General features: G+C 53.4%; 3 protein-coding genes across 3 annotated transcripts; 1 reads left to right on the top strand and 2 right to left on the bottom strand.

Annotated features, from left to right (window-relative positions):
• The first annotated feature begins 2,233 nt into the window (after positions 1-2,233).
• On the top strand, positions 2,234-7,454 carry chrna11 (cholinergic receptor, nicotinic, alpha 11). Its single transcript, XM_068747033.1, is given in 11 exon segments — positions 2,234-2,285; positions 3,296-3,435; positions 3,515-3,559; positions 3,636-3,745; positions 3,817-3,896; positions 4,694-4,861; positions 4,939-5,037; positions 5,040-5,132; positions 5,842-5,928; positions 6,529-6,638; positions 6,729-7,454. Coding segments are annotated over 11 exon segments (1,710 nt in total).
• Positions 7,455-10,110: 2,656 nt separating this feature from the next.
• snx27a (sorting nexin 27a) lies at positions 10,111-16,029 on the bottom strand. Its single transcript, XM_068747048.1, is given in 14 exon segments — positions 10,111-11,939; positions 12,116-12,164; positions 12,275-12,334; positions 12,478-12,606; positions 12,674-12,823; positions 13,081-13,170; positions 13,560-13,585; positions 13,588-13,722; positions 13,806-13,884; positions 13,967-14,071; positions 14,309-14,373; positions 14,475-14,667; positions 14,759-14,984; positions 15,662-16,029. Coding segments are annotated over 14 exon segments (1,689 nt in total). The 5' UTR covers positions 15,973-16,029; the 3' UTR covers positions 10,111-11,868.
• Positions 16,030-16,702: 673 nt separating this feature from the next.
• On the bottom strand, positions 16,703-18,171 carry LOC137903321 (protein S100-P-like). The gene is made up of 3 exons (XM_068747473.1): positions 18,019-18,171; positions 17,116-17,265; positions 16,703-16,977 (listed from the first exon to the last, which is right to left on the bottom strand). Exons 2-3 carry the CDS (start codon positions 17,251-17,253, stop codon positions 16,837-16,839), a joined length of 279 nt encoding a protein of 92 aa, XP_068603574.1. The 5' UTR covers positions 17,254-17,265; positions 18,019-18,171; the 3' UTR covers positions 16,703-16,836.
• Positions 18,172-18,317: the final 146 nt, after the last annotated feature.

Below are 18,317 nucleotides of genomic sequence, written 5' to 3' on the forward strand. Positions count from 1 at the left end.
TCCAGCATAAGAACTGCTCTCCAGTCGTCCTGGATTCCAGTGAAACCAGTGCCTCTGGTCTAAAGTCATCGATGCTACTGTCTATCGATCATCATGTTTAATATGGTAACATGTGGGTCTCGTGGTGCAGTGGGTAGTGCACTGGACTCCCAGCCAGAAGGTCCCGGGTTCAAAACCAAGGCGTGCGGCATACAGATGTTTGCTGACTGGGTGATTGATCCAGCCGTGGCGACGCCCTCCAGTCGTTCTCCTCCTCCGCACTTTGTGATAATGCTGATTCTGGAAGTGAGAGTTGTTGATTCTGCAACGCCTCCGGCCATCTTGTAAATCTCGAGTGCCGCGTCTCGGCTCGTCTCGTCTCCATGGCCGGGGGTCAGCGGCTCCCATTACTCTCCTCTCTTGCAAATCCTCCTCCGGCTGCCGAGAAGCTGAAATTAAACGGTGACTAATTGCTTTGGCCGGTAAATGACAAATCTCCGCGCCCTGGAACCCCCGTTGGGCGCCAGCTCATCATCCTTATTTGGGTTGGGACAAATAGATAAAGACGCCCCGCGAGGGTGGGGGCCACCGGCAGTAAATAAGCTTTAAAGGTTAAAGGTCACGATTAGGTTAGGTTACGATTAGTGTGTGTAATGTGCTCAGCGGCCGAGAACAGAAAAGCATTTTACAGAGCTGCTAGAACCTTTAATGGAAATACGAATTATGAGAAACAAAGCAAAGTGAGGAATGTGAAACGTCTTTGATCCTGTTTAGCAGTACAGTTTTAATGCTAAAATAAAATCATCTAAGCTTCACAGCCAGAGCGAACGCCTCCCAACGGTTCTCCTCAAGGAAGGACAAACTGCCTTTAACAGGCAGAGACCTCCAGTTAGAGCCCACCTCCCAGGGGGGTCAGAGAGCTGCTCTGCTTCCGCCCTGCATCACTTCCCAATTAGCCTCCTCTTTATAGCATCACCTCTCCTAATCTCTTCATTTCTTTTGGCTCAGTTCCTTCTTCGTTAATTACCCCCCCCCCCCCCCCCCCCCCCTCTATAATAAAAGCTCATCCACAGCCGTTTCGCTCCTTCCTCCCTGCAGCGTGAAAACACGCCAGCAGGTGGCGCCTCCGGTCTTTCCTGAAGAGGCCTGATGATTGTTCTGTGCTTTTGGCGCAGAGTCTTCCTCAGTCTTTCCACATCTGGACTCAGCATCAGCAGCAACAGGACGCGCGTCTCCGACGACACGTCTTGTCCTCCATCTTGTCCTCCTCCCGCGCCTCCATCCTCCATCCTCCGGAGGGAGCCGCGCATGAATCTGGAGCCGGAGGAGGCGCTCCGGATGCGTGACAGGCTGAATAGAAGAGGGGTAATTCCGAAGGGCAGGAGAAGTAATAGGGTAATCTATTACCCCCCACCCCCACCCCCCCCACCCCGCATCACGGCGTCTCGCTGCCCTTGCATCAGCATTTCGTGAGGACAAATGAGAAGTGGACTTTAACTACACACGTTCCCGGTGCCCTCCTGCAGAGAACAGCACTTTCTCAATTAAACGGGAGTTCATTTGCCCGCGCGCACGCTCAGACACGCACACACACACACGCACACACACAGACACACACACACACACACACACACACACACACGCACACACACACACACACACACACACACACAGACACACACACACACAGACACACACGCACACACTCACACTCACACACACACACACACACAGACACACACACACACACACACACAGACACACAGACACACACAGACACACACGCACACACTCACACACACACGTGGAACCAGCTGCCATTTATTTTTCACGCGTCCACGGAGGACAAAATGAACTCTTTTCTGCACCGACCTGTAAATCCTTTTTCTTTATTATATATAATCTTTATCATCGTTCCTCAAACATTTAAACATTTTCATTTAAAATGCAGGCGAAGCTCCTCCTGCTCCTTCTCCACCTCCTGCTACCCCCACCGGTGACATCTCTCCCGTTCCTGTAGTCCCTCCTCCCTGAGACAGAGAGAGAGGGAGAGAGAGGGAGCGCTCACAGCCTCTCTCCTCTTCTCTCCTTCCTCCTCTTCCTCTCAACACACACTCCGTCTCTCCGATGCCAACTGGATGGAGACCACCGGACTTCCAGCAGCTTCCTGAGTCGGTCCTCCCTCTCCTCTCCCCCTCCGCCTCCTCCTTCAGCACCCGGCGCTTCTTCTCCTCCACCTCCGGTTTCCCCCAGGATGTGGTGCTCGGCGGCTCTGCTCCTCTCGGGATTCTCCGCTTTGATCCACGGTGAGCCTCCCTACCTCTCCTCCGGTGTGATGTGTGCCTTTGATCCAGGAGTCGGAGTCGGAGCGTTGAAGCTGCAGGAACCGAAGACGGAGGGAAAAGTCTGCATCTGGCTCACCTGTTTGCTCGCTGGTTTGCGTCTCTGGGTGTTTTCACAAGTGCCTCCTTGTTACCGCGGGGGGGGGGGGGGGGCGGCAGAAAGCGTGCAAGTCAAATATCCGTCCCATCCATTGTCCTCCTTCCTGGAGGGAGGACAGACAGAACACGCTGCTGGAGTCTCGAGTCTCGTCTCAGTCGACGGCCCTTCCAGGTGAAACCGGGTCACCGACGGATGGACCTGCAGGTACGGGTCGGGTCTCCCGTACCTCCCGACAACAGACCGAAGGAGACCTGCTGGGCCTTCGGGACGGACCAAACGTCCCTGATGTGAATCATCCTCAACGTCTTCAACCTCGTTACGGTCCTCCTCACTCCTCCTCACTCCTCCTCACTCCTCCTCAGCGGGTCGACTTCCTGCTTTATTTTTGAAGGAGCTGCACGTCTCTCATCCATATTTGATTACGTGCGAGGCCGTAAAAGTCGAGCTACGCATGAATAATGTTGATGAAAGATCAGTTTTCATTTCTGCCGGTTTCGTCATTGAATCTCCGGCTTCTTCTCTTTCTTTCTTTCCTCCCCCTCTTCTCTCTTTATTCTTCCTCTCCCGGATGGATTTATAGATGCTGGAGTTCAGCCCATCTCCCGGTTTGATCGGATGATCTGCATTATTTTTAGGGATGACAGGCTTCAAACCTGGGGGGGGAGGGGGGGGGGATTTCCTGTCTAAACGCTCAGGTTGTTCAAGCAGCTCCACTTTACTGTTATTTCATCTTCATGGTTTAAGTTAAACAAGAGATGCCCCTCCCCCAAAATAAATATCAAAACTAGAAAAAACAATGCAACGAAGACCTCGATCGTCTGTTGTCGTTGCCATGGAAATGCAGTTTTAAGCGGTCCGGCGTGTGTGCCTGCAGTGTCGCTGCAGGGCCCCCACCAGAGGAGCCTCCTGAAGAACCTGCTGAAGGACTACAACCGGATGGAGCGGCCGGTGGCCAACGACTCGCGGCCGCTCACCGTCCTCTTCTCCCTCAGCCTGATCCAGATCATGGACGTGGTAGGACTCGCCAACAGGAAGTGCTTGTCGTGATTTCCCATCATCCGGTGGCCTAAAGACGTTTTGAACTGTCCCGCAGGACGAGAAGAACCAGGTGTTGACCACTAACATCTGGCTGCAGATGGTAAGAACCAATCAGGATCTTCCGACTGACTCTGGGAGGAAGCGGCTGGTTCAGTCTGCCTCTGTGTCCGCGTTAGAGCTGGTTCGACCACTACCTCCAGTGGAACCAGAGCCAGCATCCCGGCGTGAAGAACCTCCGCTTCACCACGGACCAGGTGTGGACCCCCGACATCCTGCTCTACAACAGGTAGACCTTCAGCTGCCCCCCCCACTTTACGGTTCAACCAGCGGCGTCACCCCTCGTCTGTCCTTCCTCAGTGCAGATGAAGACTTTGACTCCACCTTTAAGACCAACGTCCTGGTGAACTCCAGCGGCTACGCCAAGTACCTGCCCCCAGGTGAGACGCACCTCCTCCTCCTCCTCCTCCTCCTCCTCGCTGACTCCCTCATTTTGTCTCACCATGTTTCCCACAAAACATGGTGAGACAGAGCAGGAGGAAAAGAACCGGAGAGGCAACAAGGTTTGCCGTCGCTTCGTAACTCAAAGGCAGGCGTGAAGCTGCGGGATTTAATGATGCTGCGTTTAGGTTGAGCCATAAATCAGGCGTCCGGCGCCCGTCTCTGCCGACTGACATTTACAAGCACGGAGTCCGGAGCGGCTTCTGCGGAGTGGATTTATCAGGATGGCTTTCAATTTGCTGCAAAGAGGGAGAGAGAGAGAGAGAGAGAGATTTGTCCAAGCGGCAGAAAAATGTTGCTTTAAGCTTATTAATATATATTAATATATAAATGCACTGTGCAATGATCAGCAAACGCTCCGCTGTAATTATAAACACACGATTGGAAGACTTTGATGTCTCTGACTCTGCACGAATAGAAAGGCGGTTTCCAGCTTCCCTCGCCGTGATTCCTCTCATTTGCATATCAAACATGGATCCCTCTGCATTCGCTGCGTTCCTTCCTCTCCATCGCCGGCCGAGTCCGTCTGCGTGACTCCGGGCACGGCCGTGCGATTCGGTTCCTTCTGTGCTCCGCTTGTTGGAGACGGACCCAGATCTCCTGCTGCTTCTCCCAGCCCGCTGTAGCCGCTCGATGCTAATAAGATCCCGCGGCGTCTATTCTTAGCTGTGACGCAGCGTTTTTTGCAGATCCTTCACATCCGTCTTCTCTCCTAGGATTCGTCCCTCGTTCTCAGGGATCTTCATGAGCACGTGCAACGTGGACGTGCGCTGGTTCCCCTTCGACATCCAGAGGTGCGAGCTGAAGTTCGGCTCCTGGACGTACGACGGGTGGCTGCTGGACCTCCAGATGAACACGGCCGACGTCTCGGGCTTCATGCCCAACGGCGAGTGGGACCTGATAGGTGCGGGACAGAAGCCCCCCCCCCCCGTCTTCATTAGGACCCGCTCAGCCGGTCTCACCCGGTCCTCTTGCTTCCAGGCGTTCCGGGCACCAGGAGCGAGGCCTTCTACGAGTGCTGCAAAGAGCCGTACCCCGACGTGACCTTCGTGGTGACGATACGGCGCCGGACGCTCTACTACGCCTGAACCTCCTCATCCCCTGCGTGCTGCTGTCCTCCATGACGCTGCTCATCTTCGTGCTGCCGGCCGACTCCGGGGAGAAGATCTCGCTGGGTGAGTGGACGGGGGGGGGGGGGGGGGGGGGGGTTCAGATCATAACAGGAAGTCACCTCAAGACACGTTACAGGCGTAGCAGGGAAGGACAGAGCCCGACTTCCCTTTAACAGGCAGAAACCTTGAACAGAACCCAAGACTCGAGTGGGCGTCCGTCTCTCTGGACCGGTTGGGTTGAGAAACACAAAATCAATAGCAAGAACTGAATGGATTCGGTTTAAGAGATGAAAGACACCGGGGAACCGAGGGAGGGAAGAGGGATGACGGGAAGACGGAGAAGGAGGGAGGATTGATGAGGACGAAACGGTGAGAGACAGGAAATGGATTCCAAACGGCGCTGGACGACCATCAAAGACTTCCGATTATCTTTCCTACAAATCAGTCGATTCATCGATTAGATTAATTGAATGACTCGGAATATTTATGAACTCTTGTGTCGTCTGGTTGGGGGGGGGCTCCGTGACGGTGACAGCTTCTGCATGACTCAGCATTTCTCAGGCCAATTAACCCATCGATGTGATTAAAGCTGGGGAATCGATCAGGGTAGACAGACACGCTTGCCTTCCAGGAAAACCCTCCGTCCCGTTGCCGGATTGGAGGCCGGAGCGGGCGGCCTTCGGGTGGGCGGGGCCTTCAGGTGGGCGGAGCTGGCGTTTAAACAGCTGGAGGCGGGACAGGATGTCAAACAGGTGTCCCTCCCTCTGCTCAGGCATCACCGTCCTGCTGTCTCTGACTGTCTTCATGCTGCTGGTCGCAGAGATCATGCCGGCGACGTCCGACTCCGTCCCTCTCATAGGTAGGTACGCCCGCTGCGTTAGCATGCTAGCTAGGCTAACTGAGCCGAGGACGCCGGTTAGAAGTCACCACTTTCATTGGACCGAACTGTCGGGACGCTTTTTGAAAGCACTGGGATTCATCTTCTGGTCGCCACGGTTACGGCCTCGAACGCTTTCACAGCGGCGTGTGTTTTATTGACCTGGAAATGGAACGTGACCCTTTATTGATGGCTACATCCTCTAAACCGATCGCAGGCCCGGTGCACGAGCTAAAAACAAATCAGGAAAGTAAATGTGCTTCGATTCCACGAAGGCACGGCGAGTTTATTTGAGCCATCTGTTCGCCCCCCCCCCCCCCCCTCAATGTAATGGCTGAATTGATCGAGGGGACGCTGCTGACAGGAGACAGACGTTCGGCTGTGTCTCCGGCGAAGCTGCAAATCCTGCTCGTTGGGAAAGTTACAAACGGCAAATATAAAGTCTTTGGACGCAGCGACGTCCAACGCTGTCCCCTTCTGGACCAGAAGTCTTTGGACGCAGCAACGTCCAACTCTGTCCCCTTCTGGGACCAGAAGTCTTTGGACGCAGCGACGTCCAACTCTGTCCCCTTCCTGGTCCAGGTCAGTACTTCGCCAGCATAATGATCATCGTCGGGATGTCGGTCATCGCCACGGTGGTGGTTCTGCAGTACCACCACCACGATCCCAACGGGGGGAACATGCCCAAATGGGTGAGTCAGAACCTTCATCATCATCATCCGTGATGTGAAGCGGTGATGAGATGCTCGGGGGGGCGGGGTTTCCTCTCTTCTATCCCGCAGGTGCAGCTCGTCCTGCTCCAGTGGGTCGCCTGGTTCCTGCGCATGAAGCGTCCCGGAGAGAGCGACGACCCCGAGCGGCCGCCGTGCGCCCCCCACCTACGCCGCTGCTCCTCAGGCTCCCACAGCGGAAGCATCCCGAACCCTCCGGACCCCACCCTCCACCCCCTGCACCCGCAGCACCTGGGCCCCCTCCACCCGGGGTACCCTCACCTCCACGCCCAGTCCAGCGCCAACAACAACGGGAACCTCATTTACATGGGCTTCCAGAGCATGGAGGAGCCCCCGGTTCTCCCCGAGCCCGTCCAGAGGAACAACGTCTCCACGGGTTCTCCGAGAGGAGCGGGAAGCCCTCCTCCTCCTCCTCTTCCTCACCTGCCGTCTCAGTTCTGCGGCTCCCCGCCGCCTCCGACTCCCAACGTGGATACGGGCTGCCCCAGCACCGTCTCCAGCGGGGGCGGCTTCGGAGCTGGAGGCCTGGGAGGATGCTCCTCTGCCTGCGTGGGAGACCCCCAGCTGCAGGCCATCCTGGAGGAGGTGCGCTTCATGGCGGACCGACTCCGAGAGCAGGACGAGGCGGAGAGCGTGGCGGACCAGTGGAAATTTGCAGGAGCCGTAATCGACCGCCTGTGTCTGGTGGCGTTCAGCGTCTTCAACATCATATGCACGATCTCCATCCTCATGTCCGCGCCGAACTTTGTGGAGGCGATCTCAAAGGACTTTGTGTGAATGCGAAGAGGACGTTCTCCCAGAACCGTTTCGTTTACGTCACAGAGTCTGTTTTGTGATTGACCTCGAGGGCCGAGCGATAAAGACGCTCCAGAATAGTACAAAGAACGATCCATCCGGTCTAGAGAGGGGGGGCGGAGGAGAAACGGGGGGAGGCGGCAACAGAGAGGAAAGATCTCATCCATTATTCAACCACGCCCGTCTAACGACCGTCACGTTGGAGGACCTCGGGCAATCTCTAAGACTAATAAGCTTTAAAGATGACTTCCCGTCTCCGTTTAAATGTCCTTATCTCCCCGAGACGATTGCCAATCCGCACCAATCAGCAGAGATCAGAAGCTCCTCGGCGGGACCGTTTACCCGGTCCCGTTGGCGGTGCGGCCGCCGGAGACGCGGAGGAGTCTCCTGATCGAACCCGACAGGTCTTTACCGCCTCGGAGGTCAGCGCGGGTTCACCGGCTGAAAGATGGCCGACCGGACCAAAGCTCAAAACTCACAAGCTTTTATATTCATGACCGTCGAAAGCCGTTCACGTTTTATAGTAACGGTGCACAAGTCGTATGAATACTACATGTTGTACTATAACTAGATGATGATTGGCGTACTAGAGGGTAGTACTTCACTTTGAATACCACAAAGACGTCTTTACGGTTGAGCAGATACGATTTCGGTTGAAGAGTTTGTTTTCCTTCATCAAAGGTAAGAACCCGAACCCGAACCCGAGGCCAGAGCAGCAACCGGCGGCTAGCTTGCCTTAGCTTAGCTCAGCAAGCTATCGCTGCGGTTCCACCAGGTAGAAGTTGCTTGAAATGTATTTATTGTGCCATAGATTTTTTATTTGTCAGAAAAGAAAAGCCAAATCTAAATGAAATCTAATGTTCGTGTTTCCATCCATATAAGTGACTGAACTCCGCGTGAAGACGCTAAGCTAACAGCTAGCAGTCTGAGGTGAAACGGCCTTTATTTTTACACACACAAATATTGCCGTGTAAGATAATAAAAGCTTTTCAGCTGATCTAAAAGACTCTTTCAATATTACAGGACTAGAACCAAACACCGTTAGGAAGTCCAAATTTAAGATACATGTTTTTAACCACTTAATAAATAATAATGAAGCTTCTCTCATCCTTTATTGGGAGGGAGGGAGAATTCCTTTTCCCGAGGCAGGAATCCGCCGTCAAATAGGGCAAATGTGCGCGGATGAATACAAGAAACACGTCAGCATCTTCATCCGGATGGATGCTGTCTTCACCGACCCTCCTCATCCTCTCGTGAGACGGGGAGGCATGGAGGAGGCGCACTCCTCCTCCGCTCCTCTCCACCCCGCTGGCCTGACCCCCAAAAACGGGGAGAAAAATGACACGACGTCGGGAGGAGAGGAAGAAAGTGCTGACGCGCGGCGAGAGCCGGACGGGGACGTGATTGATCGAGGGGGGGGGGGGGTGGGGGAGGCGCGTTAATGGAGGGAAAAAAAGGGGGGGGGGCGATTAATCGTCTTTATGAGCGACAGAGAGAGGCGGGGGGGTCCGCAGAACGAAGGCCGCTGCGGTTCATCACCGCCACAGAAAATATGTACCGCAGAAATGAGCATAAATTAAAAGCGCGCCGTCACGCATACGCGTGTCCGTCAGGCGCGGGGACAGGACGTGGCACGGAGTGCGCGTGTCAGACTGTGTTTAATGGCTCCTTGGACCCCATTCAGACTCCTGATGTGCTGCGCCAGCAATCTAGATGCAATAAAAGAGAGAGAGTGCGTGCGTGCGTGCGTGCGGGGAGATGAGCCTCAGAGTTTGCATCCAATCAATCAGCTGTTGCTGTTTTGTTTTTCATTTAATAAGAGTAGACGCGCGTAAAGCTTCTCCAAGGCCGAGGATATTTCACCGAAGCCGCGCCTCGCGCGTCACGGCTCCGGTCCACGGATTACCCACGTGGCGTCACGCATCGATGCGGCTTTTAATTGGGTCCAAAACGCGGGTCGATGCGGCTGAGGATCGGAGAGGGCGGGGCAGACGGTGATCGATTAGCCCCGCCCCACTCAGAGAGCCTCGCGTGTCGTCGGGATTGATAATCCAACCAAACCACGTCCCGCCGGAAGTCAAGGCCTCGCGGCCATAAATCACCGGCGGATCCTCCCGGGATCGATGTGAGCCGGTTGAACGTCATCTGCGCGAGTTCTGATCGATCACTCTGGGAAGGGGATCAAATCAAGCCCCAAAACGACCCGGGTTATCAATTCATCCTCTTTCTGCTCTGATTCCACGTTACCGGGGAATTCAAGTCACTTTTATCTCCGGTCTGTTAGCAAGATAAAAACAAAGTTACTGGATGAAAATAATTCTGAAGATGCGTTTTGGGTCATTTAGATCCGATTGATGATGAATATATTTATTAGATAGAATGTTAGAGTACAAGTACAGTCACACAGTAGCATGTTACAGTACAAGTACAGTCAAACATCCTGTCTAAGAGGAGCATTTCTAAAAATCATTGCGGTCTTGTTTCCGTTGAAAGTCCTTCGTACATAAATCATCGACATTTAAAAATGCAAATTTACGGAATAATCGATACAATGATCAAAACCATATAAAAGCGATTTATCATCGAACTGCTGCCACAAAACCAACCCGGGGAGAGGAAATAAACTCAGACACGCAGCTTTCCCCACCAATATATAACTTTATTTAAAATATTGTTACAATTTATTACTCCGCAACATTTTTGTCCTTTTTCTTAACTCGGTAAACTTTTGTTTTCTTAGATATAAAACTCTTTTTGCCTCAGCTCGTTTCTTCGTGGGGGGGGGGGGGGGGGGGGGTCAGTTCTAATAAATAAAAAGGTCATTTTGTCCGTGATGTTTTCAAAAACGATTATTTTACAGGTTAAGCAGGAGTCAAACAGACAAGACTTTAGATTAATAATGTCCCTCGCTGCTCGCTGTTGTTTCTTCATGACGTGTTAAACCATCATCTTTTTCGCGGCGGCTACGGAAGCCGCGACGCAAATGATCTGACACACCCGCCGCTCGCTGGTGTCGTGCAGCTCAGCAGCGATTTGGAACGAGGCTCAGGGAAAGGGGGGGTTGTGTTGCTATAGCAACTGCATCATTAGAGGGAATTTCAGCGGCGGTTGCGATGACCACGAACTTTCTGAGCGTGGCGTGACGTCAGCACAGACATCGCGCGCTCCTCAAACAGTACGGAGCGCAAACTAACTGGCTGGAGGCTGTGGTCGTGCTGCCATGGCAACCGCATCCCCCTGTGATGACGATGAGCATCACGGATGAACGGCTGTGATGCTCCTGTCATCCGTCTAGCAATCAGCACATGACAGCGCACGGCGACCTATGGTGTGTGTGTGTGTGCGGGCGTGCACGTTAGACGCCTCCCATTTGTCTCCATCTGTCTGGCGTCTCAGCAGGCTCGCCCAATCACAGCCGAGAAGCTCACCAGCAAAGTCAACGATGGACACACACACGCCACACACGCTACACGCACACGCAAAGGTAATGGATGTTTTACTTTATGTTTTATTGAATCCAAAGCTACGATGAAGTGTAAAAAACAAAAATCCTGTTTTTGAACTTGAGCTCTAAAAGTCAACAGTAAACAAACAAACTGTCAGTATGAGGTTATTAATGGGAACTATTAGCCCTTAGGGGGGTAAACAGGACAAGTCTCAACTGGGGGGTTTCTCGAAGCATGAGCGTTTCCAGACGACTGAACACCGACAGAGAAAATAAAAACAAACATTTTATTTTGTGACAAAATGAAATGTTGCTGAAAGTAAATTGTAAAATAAGCAAAAATATAACGTGCACACAAACACAATACTGTTTACTCCTCGGCTCCAGCGCGCACACACACACACGCACACACACGCACACACACGCACACACACCTGTCCTCTAGATGCGGTTAATGGAGCCCAGAGGGATCCCTCTTAAAGAGGATTTCTAGTTCCGCTCTAAACCTCAGACTGAGTCTGGTTTACATTCTGCTGCCCCCTGCTGGCGGGATCCGGCATTAGAAGGTGAAAACGGATCACTGAGCATGTTTTTCTGCCTCGCTGGCGTCGGAGATCGGAGCGTCGTGTCCGATCCCTCCTTCTGTGCAAATGGCAGCCCCCCCCCCGACCAATCACGTGTTGTTTATACATCTCACTCAGCGTCCTGCCCCACATATGGATGCTATGGAGGAAAACAAAACAGATGCTATGGGGGGGTCTAGCAATGACATGAGCGTTGGCGTGCCTCTTTGTTCCCCTTCCTGCTGTGTGGATCCGGGGGGGGGGGGGGGGGGGGGCTATTCCAGTTTGTCTTCCAGGCATCGGGGCGCCTCCGTTTCTCAGGGTGGCGTTTGTAGGCGAGCGCTCTCTGGGGGGTGCTAGCGATGATGCAAGTGGATGACAGATGGTTTTAGGAAGTTGCGATCTCCCCCCCTAGGTGGCGCCATCCCTTCTGCTGGGTCTCCAGAGGAGGCAGAATCTCTGGAACACAGAAGAATGTTTTAGATGAACAAGATAAACCACAATGAGACGCATGATTCATGATGCATGATGGGAGCCGTCGATCAGAGCAGCCCTCGGCGCCATTCCTGGATAAATATTCCCGATTCGTCCCGGATCATTTTCCAGCCTCTCCGGCTTCGGTTCTCGCTGCTCACCGTTGCTGCTGCAGTTTTTGTTGTCTTTGTCAGACGCCTCGTCCTCGACCTGACGGGGGTAAAGGAACCAAACGCTCAGATTTAATCCCAGAGAAGCAGAAAGCCGCGTTTAGAACGTCAGACTTGGCGCCGAGCCACGAGGAAAGGGGCGGGTCTTACCCGCTTCCTCCACTTCAGCTCACAGAAGACGCGCTCGAAGCACTCGTGCATGTAGTTGAACTGGAGGACAATCGGAGACAGACGATTCTATTCTCCAGAGTGCTGCTCGAATACATAAACACACACACGCACGCGCACGCGCACGCGCACACACACACACACACACACACACACACACACACACACACACACACGCCACTCACGTATGGCGTGAAGATCTTGACCCAGCGAGGTTTTTTCTCTCCTCTGGCGTATTCGAAGCAGAACGCCATCCCTTCTTCGTCGGTGTCCCAACGCTGCATCTCCCCCCACTCGAACGCGATCACCTGGTTCTGAGGGAGACAGAGGTCGGAGGTCGCTCACAGGCCTTTACTAAGCCCCCCCCCCCCCCACACACACCTCCAGCGCGCCGTCCTCGGTGCAGGCGTGCAGCTTGAAGTGACGGATGCCGACGGCGGCGACGACGTGGCCCTTCCTCCTGGAGTCGCAGGCGCAGTGGGGGAACGCCACCTCGTTGTAGCCCTCGCACGCCCGCAGCAGACTCAGGTACTGCACGGCGGTATTACACAACACAGACTGAGTTCAGAGGTCAACACAGATCACGTGGAAGAACACACAGTTTGCTCTGAGGCGCTAGCAGACGCTACGTAGCATGTAGCTCGGAGCGTCGCTGTCACTAAATGCTTTTAGGCCTCCTGGCTGTTCTGCACTCTCATTGGGTAAGGTTTTGGCGATGACTCAGGTCGCCGGTCGCCGGTCGCCCCCCCCCCGCCCCCCCCACACAAAGACTCGTCTGTGTTACTGACTGTGGCCGTCTTGCGCTGCTCTGCCAGTTTCTGCAGCTGGTAGGACTTGTCCTCCGTTTTTATGAATCCCTTCTTCACATCTTCCGAAGCCTGAGCAGACAGGAGACGAGGGAAGCATGAAGAGACGTTCGTCACATCCACGCCACAAAAGGAAAAACGCTCAAATGTCCCGTCGTGGCGGTTTCAGCTGCAGGTCAGGACCAAAACAACAACATCGTCGCACCCGGGAGAAATCCTCTCCACCTTTTTAAAGCGCTTCAGGGTGACCTTTGGACTCGCTGCGTTCCCGGTTTTAGCTACGAAGCCCGAACCGTTCAGGATTCTATTCTTAGCACTTCCTGGTTGACATTTTCTTCAGGATATGAAACAATCAGATTGAAATCGACACGTTTTGGATGAACATAACACAGCGACATTCCCGGTCTACAGCTCTCCGCCCTGGACCGGTGGGATCGACGCCCCCCCCCCCCCGCCGTTACCTGATGAAAGCAGTAGTGCAGCGCAGAGGGTTGTCTCTCAGCAGCTCCTCCTCCTGGAAGCTGAACAGCCATTTGCGGAGCGCCAAGCAGGTCCCCGGCACCGCCGACGTGTAGTTCTGCACGTAAAGCTTGTGAGGGAACTCGTTGGGCGCCATCTTCCGCACTGCAACGAGCAACAGCCAGGAGGATGAGCAGGAAGTGGCGGCGCCGGCGTCAGGAAGTCAACCGTACGGACGAAGTTCTTACCGAAGGTGTGGTTGATGACTTCAAAGAGGGCGAAGTAGCTGGCCATGACGCCGTCCATCCCCACCTTCATCACCAACGCCTGCGGGAGGAGAGACGGGCGTCAGGCGGCGGCCGCGTGCGAACCTCGGGGCCGTTGGCGCCGCGCCGCGCCGCGCTCTCACCTGGTACACCTGATCGGTGGTGGCGTTCTTGCGCACCCGGACAGAGACGGTGGTCGTGTCTGGCAGGGCGATCCGCAGCTCCACGTCCGTCACGCCGTTGTAGTTCTGCAAGGCGAGGTAACGGGTCACGGGGACAGCCGCGGCGCCAAATGAGCGAGGCCGGGCGTCACGCGGAGCACGGGTTTGTCCTGAACAAACCGGCGCCGGTTTGAATTCAGTCACGCTGCTGCTGCTCCAACGACCTCGACGAACTCTCCCGTTTAAACGCCGTACTCACGGCCGGAGGGCGCCGCCCCCCCCCCCCCCCCCGGTACTTCCTGCTTTAACGAACGAGACGCGTACCTCGTCCGACTCAGACAGGAACTCCTGGATGATGTCGCTCTCTCCGATCACCCTCACGGAGCACACTGGAGACAGACGGAGACGGAGACGGAGACGGAGAGAGGGAGGCGTCAGGGCGGCCGGAGGGGGCGTGGCCCTGCCGGCGCGGCGTTTCGATCCGACCCACCTCGCTCAAGATATTCCTCCAGACCTCGGCGGCGAGCGTCCAGCTGCTGCTCGGAGAGGGAGAAGGGCCATTTCCCGGGAAGCTTGGGGAAGTTGAAGTTGGAAAACTCCCTCTTGATGTTCTGGTGCAGGATAGCAAACTCCCGGTAGCGCTTTGAGCACAGCTGCCTCCCCGACATGGAGACGTTGTACACCTGCCGGGAGCAGACGGCGGCGCATCGGACCACGGAGCAGAAAGAACGGCCGCCTTCCAGATGTTCGGGATCACGGGAACGCCGCACTCACCACGAACCTCTCGGCGTGCTGCTCCACGTGTTTGTAGGTGGGAACGGAAATGGGAACCGCCTGCTTGTCGCTGTAGTCGAAGTTGAGCTGGACGTCGTCGCCGCCCTCCAGCCCGTCGGCCTCCTGGGCCGGAACCGACAGCACGGCCAGGAGCAGCTCCTTCTGCCCGGCCCGGATCAGGTCCACCACCTGCTTGTGGGTGGCTCCTTCCACACTCACCCCGTTACTGGGAGGAAGGGAAACGTCGTCTCTGGTCACATGACGGGCCGGCGCGTCATGTGACCAGAGAGAAACTTCTCAGCAAGGAAACGCAGTTCCTGGTTGTTCTGTTTTTGTTATTATTGCAGCATAACCCGACACAGTACTCGCGTTTCCAGTAATACACGAACACAGTACAACTAAACTTACAATGAACAGTAATAAATGTGTATTTGCAGGTTTTAGCCTTATTTAGGGTAACGCCTTGGATGGGCGTCACCGAGAGATCAGCTTCCAAATCAATAATTAGAAATACACCAGACAAGCGTGAACACATGAGAAGAACTACATAAAAAAAATAAACCCGCTTTTTCCAGATAAAACATTCCGCGACTCGGGGCTAGCTGAGTGGGCTAGCTAGCTAGCTAGCTAAAGCCAATCAACATGCATCCCTGATGTCCAGTTTATGTAAGCTAGTTAGCTTAAGATTTGTAGCTCGTTTAATTCACTGGCGTTAGCATCACGTAGCTCCCAATAAAGGGTTAAAAAAGGGAGAAAACGATCGTAAAATGGACCAAAAATGAAAAGCAAGATTTAAAAGTGGGTTAGGCTACTTTTAATTCCATTAAAACGAAACAAGTGACGTTTCGTTTTATTGTAACGAAACGTTTACGGAAGACAGCTAATGTTCCAGCGGGGACTTACACTTCCAGGATCCGGTCGCCCTTCGCGATCCCGGCTCGCTCAGCCGCACCGCCGGGCAGAACGGCGCTGACGTGCTGGAGGGGGGCGTACAGCTCCCCGTTGATGCTCCGGAGCTGCCCCCCCTCGCTAACTTGACCGCGAACATTGAAGCCGTAGCCGGACTCCGACTTGACGATCTTCACCATCCGCGGACCCGACGTCACCGTCGGCGCGTTCTGGGCCGCGGTGCCCGCAGGCGAGCAGACGACCGGGCCGTTGCGGGACGCCGAAGGGAGAGTCGACCGAGTTCCGTCGCCGTCCACATCCGCCATCTTTACCGCAGGCCGTGGCCCCGCTTCCCGTCGACGTCTTTAGCCAAATCGAACCAGTCCAGCGCTGACCTCCGGTCGGCGGCGTTCGCTCCACAGACGGACCGACTCCGCTGTTGGTAACCCCGCCCCCCTCGGTAGGCTCACGAGACGCGGCCACGTGACGTCACCGTCCGGGGGGCGTTACCGAAAGTCTGGGGTGTCCCGAGTATCAAATTTACTTTCCTATCCTGTTACGTCATTTATTTGTTATCAAGTTAGAAGTTTGTGTTTTTAATTGAGATTTTTTTTTATTTAATAAATATCAAAATTTCATAAAAACTTTGTTTTGATCGTAATTTTTTTTTTCTTTTTTTACTGAACCCAATCTATGTATTTTATAAATAAAACATAGATTGCAGAAAAAACTGTTAGTTTGAATAGGTATATATTTTATATTTGTTATAATGCTTATAACATGTGTTCAGGAATTCTCCAGCTGGCCTTGTGACCATCGATCAGCTTTCTAAAACATTTGAGAACACACCCAGTTTTATTACCAGACAACGCAGTCTGTCTCCAACGCTCATCCGGGTCCGTCGAGACTTCCGCCTCGAGAATAGCAGCATTTTATTGTTTATTAAATGAAAGAGGAGTGTAGAAAAACAACAACGAAAACCAACAAATAAAAATGTAACCGTTATAGGCGTGTTCCATGTGCATGTCTGTGCAAACACACAACTCAAGTGTTTCCCAATGATAAGACCATTTTATTTCGTGATGCATTACAGCATTTTTGTTGTTGTTGTACTCTAGTAGTAGTTGTAAATATTCATCACCGAACTGCGTGCTCGGCTACGCTCGGCTACGCACGAACGCAGTGTGCTACTACTTTTTGAGGACGTAACCATGCATTACTGTGGCAATGGTCAAGATGAAACATCCATACTCGTAGAAGTCCACGCTGTTGTCCTTGTTTTCGTCCAAATCCTTAAAGAGGTCATCCAACTTTTTCTTCTCATCATCCCCCTGCAGGCGACAAAAGTGCAAGAAAACCTTTTCAAACCTTCAAATAATCCCATTTTTCAGGCATCAATTTTGAGTTACACCTTCTCTTCAGAACATATCCTCGGGGCCCGAGCCAGAGAAAGGTCAGAGGTCACTCACCTTCAGGAAACCCCTCAGCTCATTGTCCAGAAGATCTTTCAGCTCCGCCTTGCTCAGGCAGCGCTGGTCCCCGTCCTTTTCGGCATATTTTCTGAAGACCTTGATGAGGACATCGATAGCTTGGAGGATTTCACACATGATGATGTTCGGCTTAGGAGGACAGAGATAAAGGAAACATTATACATTATACTGACAGAAATGTTTTATTAGTCCCTGATTTGGGTGTAATCGGAACAGTTAAACATTTTTATGGAATCGGAGAAGCTTAGGATGGCTTAGAATTTTCCTTTTATAATAGCAACAGCGATACATAGAACGATGGAGAGATGGATTGAATGTCTTTGTCTTCCACCGTTTGCCTCAGGGAGTTCCACGGACCAAAATAAACCCTCAATTCCGCCGGGACTTGAACGCATCATCTCTGCAAGGCCTGGAATTGTTATGGCAACAGTTTAATCTGTCAACATAACTTCCTGAAATGTTGCAAATAAGCAGGTCTTGACTTGATGTATAGGTCCCGGTGGTAAAGCGAGTCGGTTCTGGTTCCAGTCCGAGTCATCTTGTGCCATTCTGCCTTCTGGGGAGTGGGGGGGGGCAAGGGAAGAACTGGTTCCGTAAACAGATGGGAACTGTGGGGGAAGAGAGCACGGAACAAACCGCATGGAATGCTGAAATGTTTTAAGCTGGCTTCTGGAAACGGAGCGGCTCGGTGAGACGACGCTCCGGGCCGAAGGTTTTTCCGGATAAATGAGAAATGTGCTGTTGCAGCATCGAATTTCACAAGCAACGAGAAACTCGCAGGAAAGATGCTGAAGTTCAGAAGGATTTCCTGTTGGGGGGGGGGGGGAGTTTTGGAGTGTTTTTTAAAGTCAGTAACTAAAAGCAAAGAGGTTTTCCACTCACCGAGGAGGATGTGGAGCGACAGGAGGGCGGCGGTCGGTCTGCGCGGCGCTGCAGTGATGGAGGAAAGGCAGAAGGGACGCTTTATAGGGCCGCACCCTTCATCCCTCCCGCTGCAACCACTCCTCCTCGGTTCCCCCCCCCGTCTCCCCCCGAGCTGCTCCGTGCGTCGCCTCCCCCGGATGTTTGGCTGCTTTGAGAAGAATCGGCGAGCAGCAGGAGATGAGTCACGTCGTCTACAGTGAAGCATCGTGGGTAAAATCAGGACGAGTGTCGTTTAAGATTAGAACGATACTAACCGC

This window comes from Brachionichthys hirsutus, chromosome 13, assembly GCF_040956055.1.
Source record: "Brachionichthys hirsutus isolate HB-005 chromosome 13, CSIRO-AGI_Bhir_v1, whole genome shotgun sequence".
Taxonomy (NCBI): Eukaryota; Metazoa; Chordata; class Actinopteri; order Lophiiformes; family Brachionichthyidae; genus Brachionichthys; species Brachionichthys hirsutus.

Excerpts from the sequence above, each read along its gene's own strand:
- LOC137903321 (XM_068747473.1), bottom strand. The coding sequence starts at position 17,253 with ATGTGTGAAATCCTCCAAGCTATCGATGTCCTCATCAAGGTCTTCAGA. Across the intron at positions 16,978-17,115 it reads AGCTGAGGGGTTTCCTGAAG|GGGGATGATGAGAAGAAAAA; the intron begins GTGAGTGACCTC and ends TGTCGCCTGCAG.